The 21,255-nt window shown below is 44.8% G+C and overlaps 1 protein-coding gene across 1 annotated transcript; it reads right to left on the bottom strand.

Annotated features, from left to right (window-relative positions):
- Positions 1 to 227: 227 nt before the first annotated feature.
- Positions 228 to 827, bottom strand: LOC120964508 (secreted RxLR effector protein 161-like). The gene has a single exon (XM_040389246.1). The coding sequence runs from the start codon at positions 825 to 827 to the stop codon at positions 228 to 230; it is 600 nt and encodes a 199-aa protein (XP_040245180.1).
- Positions 828 to 21,255: the final 20,428 nt, after the last annotated feature.

Below are 21,255 nucleotides of genomic sequence, written 5' to 3'. Positions count from 1 at the left end.
TCGCCGGAAACACAGACGAGAGAACACACGAGTTGATGGCTAAAGGCCCGTGACGTGCCTTTGTACTTTATTGCTTTGATTTGATCTGATTACAGGCATAAGGTACAACTATATTTATACTAGTACAAAGCTAGCTAACCCAAACCTACTCGGATGATTGCACCAAGTCCGTGCCGGACTGGTCTGCCGTGGTTGATTCCAACAATCACCCCCCAACCACGATGTCCTCACTTCACAGCTTGGACGCCGATCCTTCCCCGCATCTCCGTGAACTTCTGTCGCCCCAAAGACTTGGTCAGGATATCTGCAAGCTGATCATCGATGCAAATGTAGTTGACTTCAATCTTGCCTTCTTTCACGCAATCCCGTATGTAGTGATACCTTATATCAATGTGCTTACTTCTATCATGATGCACTGGATTCTTACATAGAGCAATCGTGGACTTGTTGTCAACGTAGAGCACCACTCCTTCCGGTTCCTTGTCAGTGAGGTCACCGAGTAGCCTTTCTAGCCACACACCTTGACCTGCCGCGGTTGCAGCTGCAATATACTCCGCTTCACAGGATGATAATGCAATCACCTTCTGCTTTTGTGATAGCCAACTCACTATGCTTCTTCCCAAGAAATATGCCACACCCGAGGTACTTTTACGGTCGTCAATATCTCCTGCCAAGTCGCTATCACTGTAGCCAAGTAGCTCCACCATCTCCTTCCGCTTCTCTCTCAAATAGACACAACCGAAGTTAGTTGTCCCTTTGATGTACCTGAGTATTTGTTTCACAGCTGCCCAATGTTCTGTCGTGGGTGCTTCCATAAAGCGACTCATTACGCCAACGGAATATGCCAAGTCTGGTCGTGTATTCACAAGATACCTTAGGCTTCCAACCACACTTCTACACTCCGTTGCATCAACCGCGGGTGCTTGGCTTTTCTTGCTAAGTTTAAGTCGAGGCTCCATTGGAACATGACTTGGATTGCAGTCCTCCATGCTATAGCTTTCAAGAATCTTCTTTGCATATGCCTCCTGGCATAGTGTGATTCCCTCCAGCTTTTGATGTACCTCGATCCCGAGATAGTAAGTCAAGAGCCCTAGATCACTCATCTTGAAAAGTCATTCATTTGTAGCTTGAATCTAGCAATCTCCTCCTCATCTGCTCCAGTTATCAAGAGATCATCAACATAGATGCCCACTAGGAGACGATCCTTGCCTTTACCTCGCTTGTACATAGCATGATCCAGTGGACTTTTCTCAAAACCAAGAGAAACTAGTGTACGATCAAGCTTGATGTTCCACGCCCGAGGAGCTTGGCATAGCCCGTACAATGCCTTGTGTAGTTTCAACACCTTGTGCTCCTCTCCTTTTTTGATGTAACCCGGTGGTTGCTTCACATATACTTCTTCTTTCAACTCCCCGTTCAAAAAAGCGGATTTTACATCCATGTGATGTAGCTTCCAAGATTATTGAGCCGCGAGAGCTATAACTAGCCTCACCGATTCCATCCTTGTGACAGGAGCGAACACTTTCTCGAAGTCTACACCTTGCTCTTGCACGTATCCTTTGGCTACGAGCCTTGCCTTATACTTCACCAAGTTTCCTTCGGCATCTTTCTTGACTTTGTACACCCACTTGAGCCCTATGATTTTATGGTCGTTGGGTGGATCCACGAGCTCCCATGTTTTGTTGTCTTGGATCGATCCCAACTCCTCGTCCATAGCACGACGCCAACACTCCTCCGTGTTTGCATCTTCAAATTTCGTCGGTTCCTCAACGCTAAGCAGACACCGCCGTCCTCTTCCTTTAATTTTCACAGGATTTACTTTTGGAAGCACTTCCTTTGGATATAAATCCACCACTGGTCGAAGACGTACTGGTGTCGGCGGACGTTCCCTTGTCTCCTGTACAGTCGAAGACGAGGAATCATCATCTGAAGTTGCCACACTTCCGTTTTCAGGCGATTGGAGCACCCTTGGGCTGGCTACACGTCGACCAGGTGAACCACATGAGATTGGTGTACATACAGGAGAACCAACAATCCCATGCACGTGGCCTTCTGGCCCTCTTGACGCAACGTGAGGGCTACGTCCTGGGCTGACTTCTCTGGACTCTGACTCGAGTCCATCTTCAGGTCCATCAGTTGGGCCATTGGATGGGCTGCTCCCCTCTGACACGTTCTTTTGGCCAGCTGAGCGAGCGCTACCAGGGGCGCTGCGTGCGTTGCTGCCTGGCGTGCCGTACGCAGCTTCGTGCGCGTCGGCCGCCACTGCTTTTGGCGCGTGCCTCGCGCCATCGTTTTCTGCCGCGCCGCTCGCGATGCTCGAAGTCTTCGGTTGATCACCAATGTCTGCATGCTCGTAATCATTGTAAACAACGTTGAAAATTTCATCGGAAGACGGGTATACCGGCTTGGTGGAGTTCCAATTCCATGACCTTGCTTCTTCAAAGACCACGTCACGCGTCACAACCACATTATTGGTCGAGGGGTTGCACGCACGGTATGCCTTTGTTCCCTTTTCATAGCCAACCAACACCATTGGAGTACTTCGATCCGCCAATTTGCTAGTATGCCCGGTCACTGTCTTCACATGCGCCATGCACCCGAAAGTGCGAAGATGATCAACCGTGGGCTTGTGTCCGTACCATGCTTCGTACGACGTCATCCCAACCACACTCTTGGTTGGAGCCCGGTTCAGCAAATAAACGGCCGTATTGACCGCCTCACCCCAAAACTTGCCCGGCATGCCTTTACTCTTCAGCATGCTTCGTGCCATCGCTACCACGATCTGATTCCTCCGTTCCACAACACCGTTTTGCTGCCGTGAATATGGCGCCGTAAGATACCTCTTGATCCCTTGAGCTTCGCAAAATTCCGTGAATGCACGAGACTTGAACTCACCCCCCCGATCGGTACGGAGGGCCTTCAGCTTGGCTTCAGATTCTACTTCAGCTGCCATCTTTATTATCCTGAAGGCTTGCAAAGCTTGGTCCTTTGTCTTCAGCAACACGATCCACATGAATCTGCTGAAGTCGTCGACGACGAGCAAGAAGTATCTATTTCCGGCAGGGGTGGCCGGTGTAATCGGTCCGCACAAGTCTCCGTGGACCAACTCAAGAGCTTTACTCGCTCTAAAGTTTCCCTCTCTTGGGAACGGGGCTCGCCTTTGTTTCCCAATGAGACAACCGTCACACACTTGGTCGACATGATTGATGCACGGTAGACCACGTACCATCTCCTTTTGTCCAAGTTGCCGAAGAGCCTGGAAATTTAGATGACCGTAGCGCGCGTGCCATTTCCATGCCGAGTCGTCCATGCTTGACAAGAGACATACTGGATCCACACGATCCAAGTTGAGGACGTAAAGCCTGTTCGGTGACCTCTGCACCTTCATAATTAGCATCCTCTGACGGTCATACCCCCATAGATAGCCATCTTCGAGCACAATCTTGCAACCACGCTCCTCGAGCTGACCAAGACTTATGATGCTGCTCTTTAGCTTGGGAATATAGTACACATCCGTGAGTACCTTGTGACCGCCGTTCTTCAATTCAAACAGGAAAGTACCTCGCCCTGCGATGTCAACGGTCCGTCCGTCGCCGAACCGAACCGTGCCTCCCACCGAAACACTGAGCTCAGAAAACTGGTCCTTGTCGCCGGTCATGTGGTTGCTAGCGCCCGTGTCAAGGTACCACACGTGCCTCGACGTGTTCATCCTCTTCTTATCGTGAAGATAAACTGCCTCCTCTATGAGCGTGACAACCTCTGTAGCCGGCGCCTTTGGAGCTGGACTGTCCTTGTCCATTAGCTCGCATACTTCGACCATGAGCATCATGTCTCCATCATCGCCTCCTTTGGCTAGGAGAGCTTTCTCCTTCGGTGGTTTCTTGCACTCCGACTTGAAGTGCCCCATGATGCCACAGTTGTGACACTTGATCTTGCGCTTGTCGAACTTCTTCTTCTTCGGAGCGCCGTCGCCGGCGTTCTTCTTACTTTGTTCTTGTGGCGCACGATCTTGGCGAGTGTTGTTGCTAGAGCCCTCGCCTCCTCTCCTTGAGTCCAGCGCCAGCCACTGAGCCCGTGTGAGCATGACATTCTCATCGTTCCTCCCATCCCCGAGACTGTACCGCATACGCTCGTTGTGAGCCTTGTAGCGTCCGACGAGATCGTCGATGGAGAGAGTCTCGAGATCGACGCACTGCTCGATCGCCGTGACAATTTGCAGGTACCGGGGAGGGGCTGCGCGCAAGAACCGCTGGACAACCGAGGTTTCCGTGAGGTTTTCACCAAGCGCGCGGATCCGATTGACGAGAGTAGCCACCCGTGAAGCGAACGCATCCACGGACTCATTGTCGTCCATGATCAAAGTCTCATAGTTCCTTAGGAGAGTTTGGAGATTGGCTTGCTTGACGCGGCCGGGTGTGTCCCTCGAACATGAGCTTCAAGGTATCCCACGCTTCCTTCGCCGTTTCTTTGGCGATCAGGTGTTGGAGGACATCCATCGGCATCACCGAGAAAATCGCCGACGCCGCCTGCCGATCCTTCCGGTGCTCGGCTCCCTCCTTCTTGAACGCGTTGCCTCCTGGGTCGACCGCGTCCCATAGCTCGTTGGCGCGGAGACCACACTCCATGAGGGCCTTCCAGACCCCGAAGTTCTCGCGATCAAATCATGGGTACGACGAACTCGCCGGAGCAGCAAATACTTTAGCCGCACCGGAGTATTCTGCCAGTTGTTTGTTCTTATCGTCGTCCGCCATGATCCTCCGTTACTAGAAGACCAACCTTGCTCTAGATACCAATTGCTGGCACTAGGTCCCGATATACGTCGCACTACTCGTAGACGAGTACTTTCCGTCGGAGTGGATCGATTCTTGGCTTGAAGACGTACGTGGAAAGCTAGCTAGTTGAAACTAGCAATCAGCCGGCGGCTACGTACAGGTCGCCGGAAACACAGACGAGAGAACACACGAGTTGATGGCTAAAGGCCCGGGACGTGCCTTTGTACTTTATTGCTTTGATTTGATCTGATTACAGGTATAGGGTACAGCTATATTTATACTAGTACAAAGCTAGCTAACCCAAACCTACTCGGATGATTGCACCAAGTCCGTGCCGGACTGGTCTGCCGTGGTTGATTCCAACAGCCGGTGCTTGGATGGCCGGATGGCCCTGCAGCGTCCCGGTTTGCCGGCCTGGATAGAGAGATGTCACAGGCTAGCGCTGGCGCAGGAGCCGCAAAGTGGGCGGTGGTACGACAAGCACTCGGACACGAGCGTCCACAAAACGAAGAGCCTTCTGCGCTGAGATTGGTCGCTTGTTGATGGCGGGGCATGGAAAGGCAGTGCGATTGATCGAATCTAAGATTATCAGTTAGTCCATACTAGTCGTCAACCCGTGCATTCGCACGGGCTAAAGTATATTTTAGGATGATTTTTTGTTTGTATTGAATTCAAATGTGCATTTCTTTTATACATGGTCCCATTTCATATTTTCATTTATGAATTTTCACATGTTCACAATCAGAATTTGACATTCCATATTCATGTGTTGTATCGTGATTTGCAAATTTGGCAATATGCAGTAACATTTGGTTAATCATACAAAATGGCTATTATATATTTATAACATGAGTATATACCATATTTACTCTAAGTATAAAAAATGGAAAATAAATATCGAAATTATGATTCATAGTGCTACATATAGATTTGGAGTGGTGTTTTTGCAAACTATTAAAGCCTAGCTATTAAACGCCAAACATATATAGGTATATGAGTTACCATTTTAGTCAGTAGTAACATCATATAAAAGTTACCATTTTAGTCAACAGTAACATCATATAAAAAAGCTTTGCTAAAATTATGGTCAACAATACCATTTACGTTATGGTACAAATTTAGATCAATTTTCTTGACCTCCAATTCATAGTGCTCAGACATTGTAATGAGATACCCTGATCATTTTCTTTAATAACTAATTTCGATGGATATGTTAGATCACCTGATTAAATGTTGACATTGTATGAACCTAATTCCAGATTGATTAATAATCCTACTATATGAGTAAGAAACCGAGATCTCATGTGAAGTAGAAATTATTGTGCAGAAAAGTCAAAGAGCAATTGAGTCCACTTATAATCGTTATATAACATAACTTATTTTAATGTATAATTTATACAAATATTTTTATATCGAGATCTTTGTATAAACACTGTGGGATTCAAATGGATTGAGGTAGAAATGGAGCAAATATGTTATATTCATATCCTTAAGTCTCCATCTAAATATATTTACCTCATGATTAGTGATTGCCGAGTATCGGAGAGATTCCCCACCAGTACTAAGAAACATGGACTGCTCCTCTCCTACTCTGTTTGAAATTATGCTCCATGGACGCTTATTTAAACGGATTATTTCATGTGAAAGAGAATCAAAGATTTTGGAAATAAAATATTGATAGGATCATTAGTTCCTTTGAGAAAATAAACATACATGTGAAGCGCAACACAAGCCTAATTCAGCTCTAGTCGTCAAAGGAATTAAACACGAAGCAACATGTGAGTTGAACGGATTAATTAGGATCCAGTCTACGAAGCACGTACATGTCTGTTGGCCCGCTGTTCGCTGTCCCTAAGGCATGCTTGCAATTTCACTTGGCCACTGTCCCACTTCAATCTGCATGTACTCTGATGGCCCTTGCTGACCTAATCGACATAATATCTGCAATCACTGTAATACAATGAGAAATAACAAAGAGAAGCACATAAAAATTTGGTGAGATTGCATAGGGATGGAAGGAAACTGGGAAATCAATCGATTCATGCACATCAACTTGTGCTGTGGTCAGTACAGCAGGAATCATGAGGTGGCAGGAGTCCTAGGCGGGGTGTTCCGATGGATCGGCGGCGGCTGCATAGTACAGCCGGACGGAGGAAAAACCAAGTGTTTTATAGTTTTTTCTTCTTTTTGATGCGACAATAGAAGTCCAAAAGCTTTGTCGACATAAAGCCAAAGAGTTCTGTATCTAGCGTCTACTACTGTAAATCTCATCCATTATAATTTGGTCCCAGATAATGGTTTGTATTTTTCTAATTTTCTCTGGTAAATATGAGAATTTTCTTGAGAGATTATAGTAAGTATAGTTATCGATAAATCATGAGTAGACATGCAGCCACGCGAGGTTGTAATCACGGCCGCCCGCCTCCACGTGATTCGTGCCATTCAAATACTTCGAGCCTGTATAATGAATTTCATTGACTGTATACAAGTTGTATAGCTTGCTTATTATCTCTGACCTCGCCAGTAGATGGCCCACAAGGCATCGTCATGCATTGAATCAAGACTTGCATAATTGAGTACATGTCAGTCCCAGTGGCTATCTGCACCACGCTCCCCTCACTCGTTTTAAACCTCCAGCTTGCTTGTTTCTGCTGCCCAACCATTCTTGTTCGTGCTCATTGTTCATTCCTCAGAGTCTGCCCGGAGTTCACAAGCATGTGTTCATACATGTCCCAGCGCAACGCCACACCACACCACCTCCATCAGTGTGAAAGCTACGAGCGAGGCCGGTGCTTATGGATGGCTGCATGTCATGGTGTAAGTTCATCATCGATTTTTCAATCCATCCCATGTACTCATCCCGGCTAACAAAATTTTGTTGCATGTAGGAAGATGCATGTTCTGTAAGTGGGAGGAAAAGTATATTCAGTCCACGGTCTACCACCACCTCTTGCACTCCACGGTCTGTAAGTGCACCGACACCTGATCTTGCACTCCACGGTCTGTAAGTGCACCGACACCTGATCTTGCACTCCACGGTCTACCACCACCACGTCTCACTTCTTGAAGACAACCATGCTTGGCTGAAGAACATAGTCATCATGTGCCTTAACAATCTAGTCGTCATCGCCGTGCTCTTCGTCCACAACCACTGAAACTCAACCCCGAGCAATCATCCTCGTCGTCTTACTCATTTTGCTGTGACCCATTTTCAGATCGTCGGACGGCAATCAGTGCCCAGTAATGTTTCATTTCAGCGCGGTCCTGCATGTAATAGCTAGTAATTAGTTTTCCATCAAGCTCATCAATGTATGTTCTAGTATCTGCTGCCTGGTTCACCTACAGCGCAAACAGCTTTGTGTTATGGTCTCATGGTTCGTCAAGCAATAAACAAAGCGGGTGAGTTCAATTTCACCTTCAGCATTACAAATTAGTCAAGGTTTCCAGCAATATCTAACCATGATAATCTCCCGAGTCCTGACAAAGACTGACTGCACACAAAAAAACATCAACAATCACATTAACCATGATAATCTCCTGACAAATTAATCAAGTTTCATATATGATACAATCCCCACATGTTGCCGACATTCCTTTAAATGGCTGTCACCCCCGCTGTAAATGCATGGCAGACAATCTTTTTTTTAAGCTGTAAATGCATGGCAGGCAATCAAGGAACACTGAAATGATTAAAATCATCATTTATCATGAACCAGTATCTCCCACGATCCCCGACCCTAGAACATCCCAAACCAGAACTATCCACCGAAACCTCCGACATGCTAGTACGGCAAATAAAAAAGATGAAGTATAGTGTTCAGTCGTAACCAAATAAACAAAAGACTCCAGATCAAGTATAGTGTCGATACACTAGCCTGGTAATCTCCGTTTCTGCTGAAGCCATCTCGTCTTGTTATGCACACCCACTGAAGGACGGGAGTTACCCCATCTCCCGGGCCGGGCCTTTGTTTCTCGTCTGATCCATTGAATGCCGCATGTACCTTGAACGATGCCTGGTCCACTCCTGAGTTGTATACCGCAGCGTATTCGTGTGAAGTGGGAATTCACGCGCGCGCGTATTGCAAAAGTCCTATTAAAAGTAGCAATCGCAGCGCCCTGGCGGACGACCGGGATATCGGCAGCGCGTAGCTGCATGTCCCAAAAATTCACGTCCTTATAGTTATAGATAATAGAGTTTTCTATAAAAATATGGTAGGCATAAACAGTTGAGAAGATATGAAGAGAGCCTAAAATTTGTAAATATATAAGACATAAGTTAGATTGAAGAAACATAAAACAAATAAGGGCTAATTACACCATACCAAAGGGCATACATCATTGTCCAAGTAAATCATCAAAACGTATGTAGCAGCATAGACATATGAGTTAAAAGAACGATCAGGTGCAACTTTCCCAGTAATCTGCGCACACATTTAAAAAATATTAGTGTAAAGGGCTATGTAATTCAACATCCAATCATGTGACAATCACTGAAATAATATCATGTCATTCAGTGACGGGTTATTAATCAATTAAACCCCAGTGCAGGGTGGTCAAAAGGATCATGCCGCGTTGTGTAGGGAGCAATGAACCATTGAGTCTGATACCCACATATGTCCATCGATTACTTCAAGAAATTCTAGTGGCGAGACCTAACTACACTCCATAAAAGTGTTAACTAAATCATTTTATATAGCGATTTCTTCCCATCATTTTTTTTCGAACGGACACCATTCATCAACCTACAACTAAACCACATCATAAAGTCCCAATCCCAGGCCTGTTAAAATGAATGTCCTGCCCCATATACTCCTTACGCGATGAGAGGAAGACAAATTTCCTGAAATTTGCTGACATAGCAGCTGGCGACCTAACTACACTCCATAAAAGTGTTAACTAAATCATTTTATATAGCGATTTCTTCCCATCATTTTTTTTCGAACGGACACCATTCATCAACCTACAACTAAACCACATCATAAAGTCCCAATCCCAGGCCTGTTAAAATGAATGTCCTGCCCCATATACTCCTTACGCGATGAGAGGAAGACAAATTTCCTGAAATTTGCTGACATAGCAGCTGGCGACCTAACTACACTCCATAAAAGTGTTAACTAAATCATTTTATATAGCGATTTCTTCCCATCACTTTTTTCCGAACGGACACCATTCATCAACCTACAACTAAACCACATCATAAAGTCCCAATCCCAGGCCTGTTAAAATGAATGTCCTGCCCCATATACTCCTTACGCGATGAGAGGAAGACAAATTTCCTGAAATTTGCTGACATAGCAGCCACTCAAAACAATAAATTATCACTTCACATCAAAAGAGAAGTATTCCAGTAGCCATGAGATTCAAAATAATCTGGAAGTCGTCACTGTATGAAGATTTTCTATTTTTCTTATATTTTTCATGGGAAGATAGAATGCATTAAGCTGCAAAAACGACATATATTATAGTACAGAGGGAGTATATGGGCAGCTGTAGCAAGTGGCAGCTACAAAACAGTTATCTGAATAGTAATTGGGTAGAGGGCAAGATAAATGCTGCACCTTTAACCATAAATAGCTACCGAGATAAAACTGGATAATCTATTGCGAAGGAATGAGTACATGTGGTGAGTATCAAACTGTCAACATAATCAACAAACATGTGTGGTGTCCTCGATGAATTAAACATGGATGATGCTACTACGTATCTTGGGCAATAGAGCATGAATCTGGTTGCTGTCACGGACAAAAGTACTGCTTTTCTCCGGCTGCCGGATGTCTTGGCGCCGTCTTGTACGTCCTAGTTAATTGGACTCCTAAAGCATGCATCTTCCAAGATCAAGATGGGGATCTTCAAGTCCAACAGGACCCGTCCCATAGTCAAGCACCTGGTGGTAAGGCCAGAACTTGTGGCCCAACCGCATGCATGTACACACCTTGCAGCATTCGATCATCGTCTGCAGCGACTCCGCCGCATAGGACTACCGGACTCATATGTTCAGCAGCTCATGCTTCCTTCCCCCAGTACGCCGCAGCAACCGAGTAAGTTCTGGCACAGGTCGCCATGCTGCCGCACTCTGGGTCGCAGTATCACCGGCCGGGCGGCACGATGACGCCGGTGGTTTGATTCTGTCTTGCTGCGATCGTGCATTAAGCTAGCGCGCATATGCTTCCTCCGGCAAGATATGTTCGTACAAACCTGGCTGAGTTGACCTGAACATGTACGTGCAGATTCCCTAATCGAGAATATTAGGGTGAAAGGAGTCATCTGCCTAAGGAGGACTCTAGGGGAATATTAAGATGAAAGGACTCATCTGCGTTAATCTCCACCGTAATAACTCGGCCCCACCTGATTAACGGCTCCTAATTACTGATTAACGTGGTAATTTTTGGGAAGTGCCTAATTAGTATAGGTATAGAATAGATAGAGGTATAGATATAGATAGATAGATAGATAGATAGATAGATATAGACTAGAATGGCACTGCGCGCTTTGCTGCGCCGCTTATCTTCTTAGCGTTGTACATGTTTTGTTTTGCGTGATAATTTTTTTGAAGTTTTGAAAATTATTTACGCGCTAGTTGGTTTGGCGTGTGGGGGAAATAATGGAGTGTTATTTTTATCAGAGACGCGACACCTTTTTTTTGCGAAGAGAGATGCTACAGCTATGGACAGACTTCACGGAATCATGTTTATGGATGAATGCATCAATTTATGGTTGAAAATTATGAAAAGAGTGGCCCAACCGTGAAAACTGGGAAGTGATTGATGGGAGAGTGTTTGCTATGACCAATCCATAGTGATCGACCATGAGTGTATCATTTTTCTTTTATTTTATTGTGGTGTTTGGGTTGGTCTTTTCGACCGTGTGACTCGAGGGCGTATTTTAATTAATACAAATACATTAGAAAATTACCTATGTTGGTAGCATGTGTTGTGCTGATGCTAAACGTGTCATAATTGACATTTCTTTTTGTCAACCAAGACCCACATCACCTATGCACTTATCAAGGGACCCATTCATCGAGAGATCCCACCATAAAGCCCAATCTAATGACACAATCAATTGTGTATCCATCCAAATTGAAGATCTCAGTTAAATGAGGGACTTGAAAATTAGGGAGCTTAATGAAGTTAGAGATTTCATTGGGCCACAACTAAGGATTGACCGAATCAAGTTAAGAATTAAAATTGTATACCTCAATGGGAGAGCTCCAAAATTAAAAAGCATAGTGTATAAAAAAATTGAATGAGAGTTCCCCGTGAAATTGCTAACCTGGTCAAAATTGGATGGTCAATTTGAAATTGAAAACCTCAATTGATTATGAGGCCTTTAAAACTAGGGAGCTTAGTATTGTAGAGGACATGGAACGATGTGATTTTTTGAAGGCAACCACATTCCATTAAACATGAGGATTACAACGTACTAGCACGTGGAAACCCTAGAAGACATCAAGAGAAACTAATGTCAAGAAGTTATGCACAAAGGAACCTGTAAAAAGAAAATATACGTTCTGAACGTCAGATCCCCTTGCACCTTGCCGAACTGTCACCCGTCGGTCACCACCATCGCCGTAACTCCATTGAAGGCAGAGTGGATCATCCTTCAAAGCCAGATCAGGAGGAGCACCATAAAGACCATGTCGCTTTTTGAGCCGATTAAATGATCTGTCGCGAAAGCGACAAGATCGAGTCGTTGTGACTGGTCGGCCGGGGATCTTCTGCATGTCCACCTGATCTTGGCACCGCCGTCTTCACCCGATGTAGTCAAGGAAGAGGAGTGCCGCCTCCAACCTACATCCGCTCACACAACTTGAAGCCTTCAATTCACCTGCAGAGGTCGACCACGCTGCCGTCGAGAATGACAGGCGCCAACCACCAAAACCTAGCTCCCCGGAATGATGCGATTTGGGATATGCTTCCAAGAGTCGTGGAAAGAGCAAAAAAAATCAGTACAAGAAAAACCAAAGTGAGGGAGATGAGGAGAGATGATACAAACGACACTACTGACCATCACAACGACAGATCCCCTTAATTAATTAATAGTAGCAAGAACTTGCACAGTGGATACAAATTCATACAACAACTTGAAAAATGACATGAATTGGTCACATAGCTTTAATTTTTGGAACATTTGGGTGTGTTTCTGTCACTTGCCGTCAAGTGATCATTAACTCCGCCGCGCGCTAACCAACTCAATCGAAAACAACTATTGTTGTATAGAGAGATGGATTTGTTTCTATTTCTATTAGGAAATGGTAGCATACATGCCCATGCATTGCAACGGAGAAACAAATCCTCGCACGCCCCTAGTGACCAATCCATATTGTCGCTTCTCCTCTTTGCCACCATCGTCGATAGTGGTCACGTTGTGCATGTATTCATAACGAAGGTGATCAATCCCAAGTGACGAGTGATATTTTTACACTCATTTTCATATTTGTTTAAACCGAGATATTTCAATTAAAAAGAGATATTTGCTCCGATATTGGTACTAATGACTAACGAATGCAAAGGATTTCACAAATCCTCTCTTTGATGTGTTTCCACAGAAAATGGGCCAAACATGGAAGAAATCACGTGTGGAAATGGAATGGAAGAAGAATGGAGGAAGAAAGAATCAATAGGAGATGTTTCTGCGAAGACAACAGAAAAGACGACGTTTCATACGGGCGTATGAGCGCTCGTATGGCATGGATTCCGAGGCAGATCATCCACCTGAACAACTTTCGTTAAAGGGACCCGATTGAAATATCAACGCAGAGAGCACCAGATGATGAACATAGCAGCCAAGACCACTTCTTCATCATCCGCAAACCCTAGCCACCACCATCTCCATAGCCATCTCCACCACCACCATAGTGCTCATCCATCCCATTCATACTTGTAATCTTGCATCGCATAAGACATCCGTTGTAAGACATATTGCCATCAATCAATTTCAAGATGTGTTCTTCAATGTTTTCTTCCCGCGATCTAATCTCCATGTGTGAGTAGTTCGGTAAAGTATGGGTTGAGATGTTGGGTTCTACGGTAGGGTACGTCGACTGCAAATTAAAAATTCCTACCCGCAGAACAACCAGGAACATGCTACGAGAATGAATCACGGATCGTTACCACTAGACGCGCAGTGCCGTGCAGTAGAAGTAGAGTTGGGGCAGCATGTCCAGAGTCGTCTCCTCCTCGTCCGATCTCCCTCGAACAGCCGGTCGTCAGATCCCACGTACAAGTTCACCGAAGCAGCGCAGGTGCACCACCTCTAACGGTATCCGCGCGTGCAGGAGGAACACCGAGTGGTGGACTGCTAGGTCTGATCACACAGTCGGCGGCGAGTGGAGGTGGTGATACGTCTCCAACGTATCTACTTTTCCTAACACTTTTCTCCTCTTGTTTTGGACTGTAATTTGCATGATTTGAATGAAACTAACCCCAGACTAACGATGTTTTCAGCAGAACTACCATGGTGTTGTTTTTGTGCAGAAATAAAAGTTCTCGGAATGGAACAAAACTTTTCGAGGATTTTTTATACAATAAAAGAGAATTTCTGGAGCCAAGAGCCACCTGAGGGGGCACCTCGATGGGCACAACCCACTAGGGCGCGCCTGGGTTGGTTGTCCCCACCTGATGGCCCCGCAGACCTTGAAACTGACGCTATAAAATCACATATTTCTAGAAAAATCAAGAAGAAAGAATTATCGCGTTTCACGAGACAGAGCCGCTGTCACCTCCTGTTCTTCATTGGGAGGCCAGATCTGGAGTCCGTTTGGGGCTCTGGAGAGGGGGATCTTCGATCTTCGTCATCACCAACCCTTCTCCATCGCCAATTCCATGATGCTCCCCACCGGGAGTGAGTAATTCCTTTGTAGGCTCGCTGATCGGTGAGGAGTTGGATGAGATTCATCATGTAATCTAGTTAGTTTTGTTAGGGTCTGATCCCTAGTATCCATTATGTTCTGAGATTGATGTTGCTATGACTTTGCCATGCTTAATGCTTGTCACTTTGGGTCCGGGTGCCATGATTTCAGATCTGAACCGTTTATGTTATCACCATTTATCCATGTTCTAGATCCGATCTTGCAAGTTATAGTCACCTACTACGTGTTATGATCCGGCAACCCCGGAGTGACAATACTCGGGACCACTCCCGATGATGATCGTTTGAGGAGTTCATGTATTCACCGCATGTCAATGCTTTGTTCCGGTTCTTTATTAAAAGGATGCCTTAATATCCCTTAGTTTCCAATAGGACCCCGCTGCCACGGGAGGGTAGGACAAAAGATGTCATGCAAGTTCTTTCCATAAGCACGTATGAATATTTACGGAATACATGCCTACATTGTATTTATGAACTGGAGCTAGTGCCGTATTGCCCTAGGTTATGAGTGTCACATGATGAATATCATCCAACAAATTACCGATCCAATGCCTACGAATTTATCTTATATTGTTCTTGCTAAGTTACTACCGCTATTGTTACTGTTGCACTTGCTAAAAAATTACTGCTATCGCTGTTACCATTACTATTGCTGCTGCCACTACTATCAAAATTACCATATTACTTTGCTACTGCTCACTTTGCTGCAGATAATTAATCTCCAGGTGTGGTTGAATTGACAACTCAGCTGCTAATACTTGCAAATATTCTTTGGCTCCCCTTGTGTCGAATCTATAAATTTGGGTTGAATGCTCTACCCTCGAAAACTGTTGCGATCCCCTATACTTGTGGGTTATCAGGTGGCTATTCGCAACACATGCAAACCCTAGTGACAGCGCCGAAGCGATCAATCCAATGAGTGTGCCACACCTCCACTTTATATAGGCATCCGTCGTGGGCTCAACACTTGGGCCTCACACGGATCCTAAAGACCAAAGTCTGTTCGGCCTGGATCCAAGTCCGAGTAGGATCACACCAGACTCGTGGAGTCGGATCCGACCTCACAGGTTCCTTCCCTTAACCGCGCAACCCCTTAGGTTCTCGTTCACTTGGTCGTGAGTCAGATCACATCCGACTCGGCTAGTCAGTAGCGGCCTCTAGTAAAGCGTGCCGACTCCAAGTGTCCGATGAAGCTCGTTAGGTGAACCTGTCAGTTTTGTTCACTTTGCCACATGATATATGTTATCGGTCTCAAGGCGAGTCTGTCATCCTTGTGCTAGCCCGACCTCTTTCTCGTTCCAGTGATGCCGACCACAAACAAGATTATCTCATAATCCTAACCACATGGCCACGCTTTTCTTGGTCGGATCACACGAGGGCCCCAGAGTATATCTCTCCTGACTGGAGGGGCAAATCACATCTTGCTTGACCATGTTTCGCAGCATGGGTTTGGACAAGTCCGAAACCTACCTTTATAACTACCCAGTCACGGAGTAGCATTTGGTCGGCCCAAAGCAGGCCTGTCACCATCCCGAGCACATGCGCTAGCTCAGGTCTTAGGACATAAAACGTATGTTGTACTTGAGACTCACAGATGACATATCGTTGCGTCTCATAGTTGGGTCTATCCGACTCGGACCTTATCTCAACTCGGATCCGACACCAGATCTTTTCGAGTCCATATTGTCCGGTTAGCATCCAGTGCTCCATGGCTAGTGAGACCAAGCCATCGACTGTGTCATATGCTAGTCTATCCGGTTGCGCGTCCACACATCCCTTTTGACTAGGGACATTTAGGACAGTCACCATACAATGCATAGTCCCACAAACAAGTCACATACTTATTGATACACATCATTGATAATGTTCAAGGACTATCTTTATTCATAAACACATAGGAAATATCATCATACATGATTGCCTCTAGGGAATATCTCCAACATGAGACCTAAGCCTTGCAACCCAAGGTATTTGTCGAGGGGATCAATGCAAGACTTTGATATAATGTCCCGTATGTGTGAAATTAAATTGTTCCGTGAAGTGTCTCTTGGCTTGTCCGCGATCTTCATCCCTGCAGGTACCCAGGATCATGGAGATTGAGCATCGGTAAGGTTAGGAGCAAGGGGACCATGAAGTGTTATACTGAACACCGGTGATAGTAAGTGATGTCTACTACGCAAACTTCTTGTAGACGTTGTTGGGCCTCCAAGTGCAGAGGTTTGTAGGACAGTAGCAAATTCCCCTCAAGTGGATGACCTAAGGTTTATCAATCCGTGGGAGGCGTTGGTTGAAGATGGTCTCTCTCAAACAACCCTGCAACCAAATAACAAAGAGTCTCTTGTGTCCCCAACACACCCAATACAATGGTAAATTGTATAGGTGCACTAGTTTGGCGAAGAGATGGTGATACAAGTGCAATACGGATGGTAGATATAGGTTTTTGTAATCTGAAATTATAAAAACAGCAAGGTAACAAGCGATAAAAGTGAGCGTAAACGGTATTGCAATGCTTCAAAACAAGGCCTAGGGTTCATACTTTCACTAGTGCAAGTTCTCTCAACAATAATAACATAATTGGATCATATAACTATCCCTCAACATGCAACAAAGAGTCACTCCAAAGTCACTAATAGCGGAGAACAAACAAAGAGATTATTGTAGGGTACGAAACCACCTCAAAGTTATCGTTTCTGATCGATCTATTCAAGAGTCCGTAGTAAAATAACACGAAGCTATTTTTTCCATTCGATGTATCATAGAGTTCGTACTAGAATAACACCTTAAGATACAAATCAACCAAAACCCTAATGTCACCTAGATACTCCAATGTCACCACAAGTATCCGCGGGGTATGATTATACGATATACATCAGACAATCTCAGATTCATCTCTATTCAACCAAAACAAAGAACTTCAAAGAGTGCCCCAAAGTTTCTACCGGAGAGTCAAGACGAAAACGTGTGCCAACCCCTATGCATAAGTTCACAAGGTCACTGAACCCGCAAGTTGATCACCGAAACATACATCAAGTAGATCACGTGAATATCCCATTGTCACCACAGATAAGCACATGCAAGACATACATCAAGTGTTCTCAAATCCTTAAAGACTCAATCCGATAAGATAACTTCAAAGGGAAAACTCAATCCATTACAAGAGAGTAGAGGGGGAGAAACATCATAAGATCCAACTATCATAGCAAACCTCGCGGTACATCAAGATCGTGCCAAATCAAGAACACGAGAGAGAGAGAGATCAAACACATAGCTGCTGGTACATACCCTCAGCCCCGAGGGTGAACTACTCCCTCCTCGTCATGGAGAGCGTCGGGATGATGAAGATGGCCATCGGTGATGGATCCCCCATCCGGCAGGGTGCCGGAACAGGGCCCCGATCGGTTTTTGGTGGCTACAGAGGCTTGTGGCGGCAGAACTCCCGATCTAGGTTATGTTCTGGAAGTTTGGATATATATAAGATGTGTTGGCGTCGGGAACAAGTCAGGGGGGGTCTCCGAGGCGGCCACGAGGTAGGTGGCAGGCCCAGGGGGTAGGGCGCGCCCCCCACCCTCGTGGGTGCCTCGGGACTCTTCTGGTCCATCTCTGATACTCCGCGGGCTTCTTCTGGTCCAAAAATAATGTCCGTGAATTTTTAGGTCAATTGGACTCCGTTTGGTTTTCCTTTTCTGCGATACTCAAAAACAAGGAAAAAACAGAAACTGGCACTGGGCTCTGGGTTAATAGATTAGTCCCAAAAATCATATAAAATAGCATATAAATGCATATAAAACATCCTAGATAGATAATATAATAGCATGGAACAATCAAAAATTATAGATACGTTGGAGACGTATCTAGCATCCCCAAGCTTAATTCCTGCTCGTCCTCGAGTAGGTAAATGATAAAAACAGAATTTTTGATGTGGAATGCTACCTAACATATTTATCAATGTAATCTTCTTTATTGTGGCAAGAATATTCAGATCCATAATATTCAAAACAAAAGTTTAATATTGACATGAAAACAATAATACTTCAAGCATACTAACAAAGCAATCATGTCTTCTCAAAATAACATGGCCAAAGCAAGCTATCCGTACAAAATCATATAGTCTGGCTATGCTCTATCTTCATCACACAAAATATTTAAATCATGCACAACCCCGATGACAAGCCAAGCAATTGTTTCATACTTTTGATGTTCTCAAACTTTTTCAATCTTCACGCAATACATGAGCGTGAGCCATGGACATAGCACTATAGGTGGAATAGAATGGTGGTTGTGGAGAAGACAAAAAGGAGAAGACAGTCTCACACCAACTAGGCGTATCAACGGGCTATGGAGATGCCCATCAATAGATATCAATGTGAGTGAGTAGGGATTGCCATGCAACGGATGCACTAGAGCTATAAGTGTATGAAAGCTCGAAAAGAAACTAAGTGGGTGTGCATCCAACTCGCTTGCTGATGACCCACAAGTATAGGGGATCTATCGTAGTCCTTTCGATAAGTAAGAGTGTCGAACCCAACGAGGAGCAGAAGGAAATGATAAGCGGTTTTCAGTAAGGTATTCTCTGCAAGCACTGAAATAATAGGTAACAGATAGTTTTGTGATAAGATAATTTGTAACGAGCAACACGTAACAAAAGTAAATAAAGTGCAGCAAGGTGGCCCAATCCTTTTTGTAGCAAAGGACAAGCCTGGACAATTTCTTATATGAAGGAAAGCGCTCCCGAGGACACATGGGAATTATCGTCAAGCTAGTTTTCATCACGTTCATATGATTCACGTTTGGTACTTTGATAATTTGATATGTGGGTGGACCGGTGCTTGGGTGATGTCGTTACTTGGACAAGCATCCCACTTATGATTAACTCCTATTGCAGGCATCCGCAACTACAAAAGAAGTATTAAGGTAAACCTAACCATAGCATGAAACATATGGATCCAAATCAGCCCCCTACGAAGCAACGCATAAACTAGGGTTTAAGCTTCTGTCACTCTAGCAACCCATCATCTACTTATTACTTCCCAATGGCTTCCTCTAGGCCCAAATAATGGTGAAGTGTCATGTAGTCGACGTTCAAATAACACCACTAGAGGAGAGACAACATACATCTCATCAAAATATCGAACGAATACCAAATTCACATGACTACTAATAGCAAGACTTCTCCCATGTCCTCAGGAACTAATGTAACTACTCACAAAGCATATTCATGTTCATAATCAGATGAGTATTAATATGCATATAGGATCTGAACATATGATCTTCCACCAAATAAACCAACTAGCATCAACTACAAGGAGTAATCAACACTACTAGCAACCTACAGGTACCAATCCCAGACTTAGAGACAAGAATTGGATACAAGAGATGAACTAGGGTTTGAGAGGAGATGGTGCTGGTGAAGATGTTGATGGAGATTGGCCCTCTCCCGATGAGAGGAGCGTTGGTGATGACGATGGCGATGATTTCCCCCTCTCGGAGGGAAGTGTCCCCGACAGAACAGCTCCGCCAGAGCCCTAGATTGGTTCCGCCAAGGTTCCGCCTCGTGGCGGCGGAGTCTCGTCCCGAAAGCTTGCTTATGATTTTTCTTCGGATGAAAGACTTCATATATCAGAAGATGGGCACCAGAGGGCCAACAGGGGGCCCACGAGGCAGGGGGCGCGCCCAGGGGGTAGGGCGCGCCCCCACCCTCGTGGCCAGGGTGTGGGCCCCCTCTAGTATTTCTTCCGCTCAGTATTTTTTATTATTTCCAAAAATAACTTTCGTGGAGTTTCAGGACTTTTGGAGTTGTGCAGAATAGGTCTCTAATATTTGCTCCTTTTCCAGCCCAGAATTCCAGCTGCCGGCATTCTCCCTCCTTATGTAAACCTTGTAAAATAAGAGAGAATAGGCATAAGTATTGTGACATAATTTGTAATAACAGTCCATAATGCAATAAATATCGATATAAAAGCATGATGCAAAATGGACGTATCACTTGCTCACGAAGACCTAGGGCATTTTGAGGAAGCCCACCATTGGAATATACAAGACAAGTTCTATAATGAAAGATTCCCACTAGTATATGAAAGTGGCAACATAGGAGACTCTCTATCATGAAGATCATGGTGCTACTTTGAAGCACAAGTGTGGTAAAAGGATAGTAGCATTGCCCCTTCTCTCTTTTTCTCTCATTTTTTTGGGCCTTCTCTTTTTTTATGGCCTCTTTTTTTTCGTTCGGAGTCTCATCCTGACTTGTGGGGGAATCATAGTCTCCATCATCCTTTCCTCACATGGAACAATGCTCTAATAATGAAGATCATCACACTTTTATTTACTTACAACTCAAGAATTATAACTCGATACTTAGAACAAGTATGACTCTATGTGAATGCCTTCGGCAGTGTACCGGGATATGCAATGAATCAAGAGTGACATGCATGAATGATGAATGGTGGCCTTGCCACAAATAGAATGTCAACTACATGATCATGCAAAGCAATATGAAAATGATGGAGCGTGTCATAATAAACGGAATGGTAGAAAGTTGCATGGCAATATATCTCGGAATGGCTATGGAAATGCCATGATAGGTAGGTATGGTGGCTATTTTGAGGAAGGTATATGG

Source organism: Aegilops tauschii, chromosome 5 (assembly GCF_002575655.3).
Source record: "Aegilops tauschii subsp. strangulata cultivar AL8/78 chromosome 5, Aet v6.0, whole genome shotgun sequence".
NCBI lineage: Eukaryota > Viridiplantae > Streptophyta > Magnoliopsida > Poales > Poaceae > Aegilops > Aegilops tauschii.
Note: the sequence above shows the minus strand (reverse complement) of the source record. Positions and strands in the feature narration are given on the sequence as shown.

Coding starts and splice junctions, on each gene's coding strand:
- LOC120964508 (XM_040389246.1), bottom strand. CDS start 827: ATGAGTCGCTTTATGGAAGCACCCACGACAGAACATTGGGCAGCTGTG.